Source organism: Etheostoma spectabile, chromosome 13 (assembly GCF_008692095.1).
Source record: "Etheostoma spectabile isolate EspeVRDwgs_2016 chromosome 13, UIUC_Espe_1.0, whole genome shotgun sequence".
In the NCBI taxonomy this organism is placed as follows: Eukaryota; Metazoa; Chordata; class Actinopteri; order Perciformes; family Percidae; genus Etheostoma; species Etheostoma spectabile.
In genome coordinates this window covers 17,278,621-17,282,499 of record NC_045745.1, presented here as the reverse complement: position 1 = coordinate 17,282,499, position 3,879 = coordinate 17,278,621, and the positions used below count along the sequence as shown (strand labels likewise).

The 3,879-nt window shown below is 39.5% G+C and overlaps 1 protein-coding gene across 7 annotated transcripts in view; it reads left to right on the top strand.

Annotated features, from left to right (window-relative positions):
* Positions 1–3,879, top strand: part of LOC116700567 (solute carrier family 12 member 7) — a 31,325-nt gene that overhangs the window by 6,851 nt on the left and 20,595 nt on the right. For all 7 annotated transcript variants that reach the window (XM_032533865.1, XM_032533860.1, XM_032533862.1 and 4 more), the window contains 2 exons: positions 1,214–1,305; positions 2,233–2,358. In XM_032533865.1, coding sequence (XP_032389756.1) covers positions 1,214–1,305; positions 2,233–2,358 — 218 coding nt within the window. The remainder of the gene's footprint in view (positions 1–1,213; positions 1,306–2,232; positions 2,359–3,879) is intronic.

Sequence of the window (3,879 nt, the reverse complement as noted above, 5' to 3'; positions counted from 1 at the left end):
GCAGAGACGGAGAGCGTAGGTATATGTTCGGAGATAACATAGGCACAGACTAATTATTGCTTACTAAAATGCTACTTAACTTTAGTAATTGATCTTAAACAGCTAATGTAAGTCCAAATTGTCTGCGAGCTTACCCTTTACTATACGGTGATTCATCTACTGTGCGACAGTAAGTTGCGTGGTTATGACACAATCGTTACCCTATTTTTTACAAAAACGTCTACTACGGAGCCATAACATGACGTACAAGGTAATGGAGCCTTTTACACATTGTTGAGTTTCTTTAAAAATAAACAATGTACAAATAGTCTTTAAACACTTCAGATGTAAAGTTATTTGCTGTCAAAGTAACGTCAAAATGGACGGCAGTCAGTAGAATGCTAACTGTGGCCGATGGCTTGTTAGCATCAAAATGGCGCCATAGGAGCTACGCTTAGAAAGAAGAGGCTTACACCCTTGATGCCATCAGGTCGACGCTACAGAGGCCCATCCTTCATCCCTACTGCCATCACCACACTGAACATTCATACATAGACAACATCCTCCAGCTCTATTCAGGCTTCTTTTTGCACTGTTTATGCAGTTTTGCACGTTTTGCACGTGACAGACCATAATGTTTTGTTTTTTTTGTTTTTATTATACTTTATTAATCCCACAAGGGGAAACTACACTTTTCACTCTGTTGTTATTACACACATTACACACAGGCCTGAATTACACACACATGCTCAGGACCTACACATGCACTAATGGAGAGATGTCAGAGTGAGGGGGCTGCCCGTGGAAAGGCGCCCCGAGCAGTTGGGGGTTCGGTGCCTTGCTCAAGAGCACCTTGGCAGTGCCCAGGAGGTGAACTGGCAACTCTCCAACTACCAATCCACCACCATACTTTGGTCCGTAAGGGGATTTGAACCAGCAACAAATCCCTATGGACTGAGCTACTACCACCCCTTTTAAGTTTTACTTAACTTCTTATCTTCCAATGAATATTTAAGCTGGGGCTAGGAGAAGTGCAGTTTGAATTGTATAGCCCTCTGCTTAGATTAACAATGTGTGTGCTGGCAATACAATACAGCCTATAGTGCTGCTACAGCTATTACTACAACTACTACACACGAACAGTACCCAGTGATCCTGCTGCCTCTCTTCTTTTGCTGCATGCTCTATCTATAGTATGCACTTAACAGGGTGTATTTCCTGTGTATCCCTGTAGGAGATGACAGTCAGAGAGAGTCGAGCCAATTCATTAATTCTGACGATGACGGAGAACCCTATTATGAAGGCAAGAACATGGCCTTGTTTGAGGTAAGACAAAAAATGAAATTTCTCCAAATGTACACTGCTTATAAAAACATTTGATTCACATGTAAAAGTCTGTATTGTCCACAAAGCTGTTTTTTGTTTCAAATTCATGTTGCATATGATCTATGGTACAGAAAGATTATGTCATTATGTTGTGTGATACAAGATCAATAAGTAATGTTATGTCACAAAAGTTAAAAGAAAATATATAATAGAAGGTTTCTGGCTCCAAGATGGAATAATATAATAAAAGCAATGATAAAAAAAAAACATTCATAGTGCTTTTCAAAAACCAAATTAATTAAAATCAACAAAATATAAGATCAGTAGTATAAAACAAATAAATCCAACTCCAGTAATCTTAGAATAAAAAAAAAATAAACTAAAACACAATTTAAGTTTAAAAAAGAAAGAAAAGAAAAACCTAAGTAAAATCTGTATAAGCCATCTAATATTAATATGTTAAAAAGGGGGGAAAAGTATGTAAAAGTATTTTTCTGGCCAGGTTGCAGAGCCTCAGGCCCCTGACTGCAATAAATCCCCCCCCCTCTTCTAGTTTTAAGCTGGGACTCTGGAACACACAACCTCTGAATGAGAAGCTCAAACTGTGTACAGGCTGCTATATGGTACTAGAGGTAAATAATTTAGCATAGAGCGAAGCCATGAATAGTCTTAAAATTAGTCAATAACATCTTAATGTATATACATACATACTGGTTCCAAGTATACATGCTTGGAGCCAGTGTAAGGAGGTTAAAACAGGAGTTATGTGATATGTAATACGTCTTGGTTCTGGTTGAAGGCCCGGCTATTAGCCTAGTATTAAAGTCTATGTGCACCTGCTAGCAGAGTGCTAACAACACTTTACAGATATTGTACGGAATATATGTGCTTTATTTTGTTTATGCATGTCTCTCTGTCTATCTGCAGGAGGAAATGGAAAGTCACCCTATGGTATCATCTCTTCTCAACAAGCTGGCCAACTACACCAACCTGACCCAGGGTGTTCGGGAGCATGAGGAGGCTGAGGATGGGGTCAGGAGGGTCGCTGTCGTGGTAAGGACCTTTTTTCTTTTTTTCTTTTCTTTTTTTGCCAAGTACCCCCTGAAAAAAACAGGGAGACATGGGCTTGTGTTTGCTGAGGATAATTGTCATTCTCCACGTTTTTGGCTGTATTGCTGCTGCTGTATTTCAACCACAAATTTAAATTTTTAAGAAAAGCAAAGCTTGATAATAATTAACAGTGTAAAACGTTCTGCTTTTTGGTCAGTAGAATAACTTTCGGCAAACTTAATCAGTCTATCGAGCTTTAAATACAGTTTATGTTAAGTTAGACTTTGAACTTTGGGATGGTATCACGAGGAGATAAAGCAGCTTATAAACAGCTCTGAAGAATGGACTGTATTGTGAGGATGCCATGTTCTTTAAGTCTTTCATCTTGCAAGAGTTATTACTAACTAATTTGTAGAATTTGTATTGCCTATGGTACAAAAGACACACAGTAAACTGCTTGCTGCTGCAAGTAGCTGGAGATGTGTAATCTTTATGGTTCATATTTGGGTATTGGAGATGTTCTGTGCCATTGGCAAATACACACTCTGGGCCGTATTTTAATGATCCAAGCGCATGCCATGGAGCACATGGCTGGTGCATTAAGGGCATGTCAAAATCCACTTTTGCTAGTTTGATGGCTGAAAAAAGGGTCCGGGCGCAGGTTCCAAAGGGTTGTACTTAGTGTCTTCATTAATTCGTAGGTGTGTTTTGGGTGTAACATGCAATAAACCAATCGGAGTGTCATCTCCCATTCCCTTTAAAAAGCCATGCGCGTTTGTATCTTGGCGAATTGCTATTATAATAGTGGATTTGCACTGTAATATTTTTGTTTAGTCATCTTTTGCACATTTTACATGTGTGTATGCTTTTGCGCTTGTGTATGTGTGGGACAAACATAATGTGCAATTGCTGTGTAGAAGCCTATTGGTGCATTTTTCAATAATTTTTTTAACTCAATAAAATGATGCGCTATTGACTTTTTTGTTGGTGAATGGCGCAATCACTTCCTGCCGACTCAAGATAGCTATACGCCAAGTATGCACCTGAACACACCTCCCTGTAAGACCAGTATGCCCATGGGCTCAAAGATGAGCGCAGGTGCATTTGCTATTCAAATGGCGCGGGAGTGTCTTAAAATATCAAAGACACTTGCATCAGGCTTTGCGCCGCGCCGGGTGCAAGACCTATACGTATGTGATGACATTGGCATTACCACTAGGGAGAATCTTAGAAACTAGAGGAAAACAATCCAGGGGATTAACAAGAAAAATTCCCAATAAAACATGTGACTCAGAGACGGTGAAACTAAAGTGTTCTGTAATGAATAATTCAGGGAGAAGGGGAGTGAACAAAGTCACAATTTCAACAACCCATTTGTACTTAGCCTGGTGTGTGGTGTAAATAGACCCAAAATCACTAACACTTGACCAGTAACATTCAAGTTGTATTTGGGACCAGAAATGACGAAATACAAAGCCCAGCTGTGAAGTCATAGTGTGTGTAATAGACCCTGTGCACAACCCC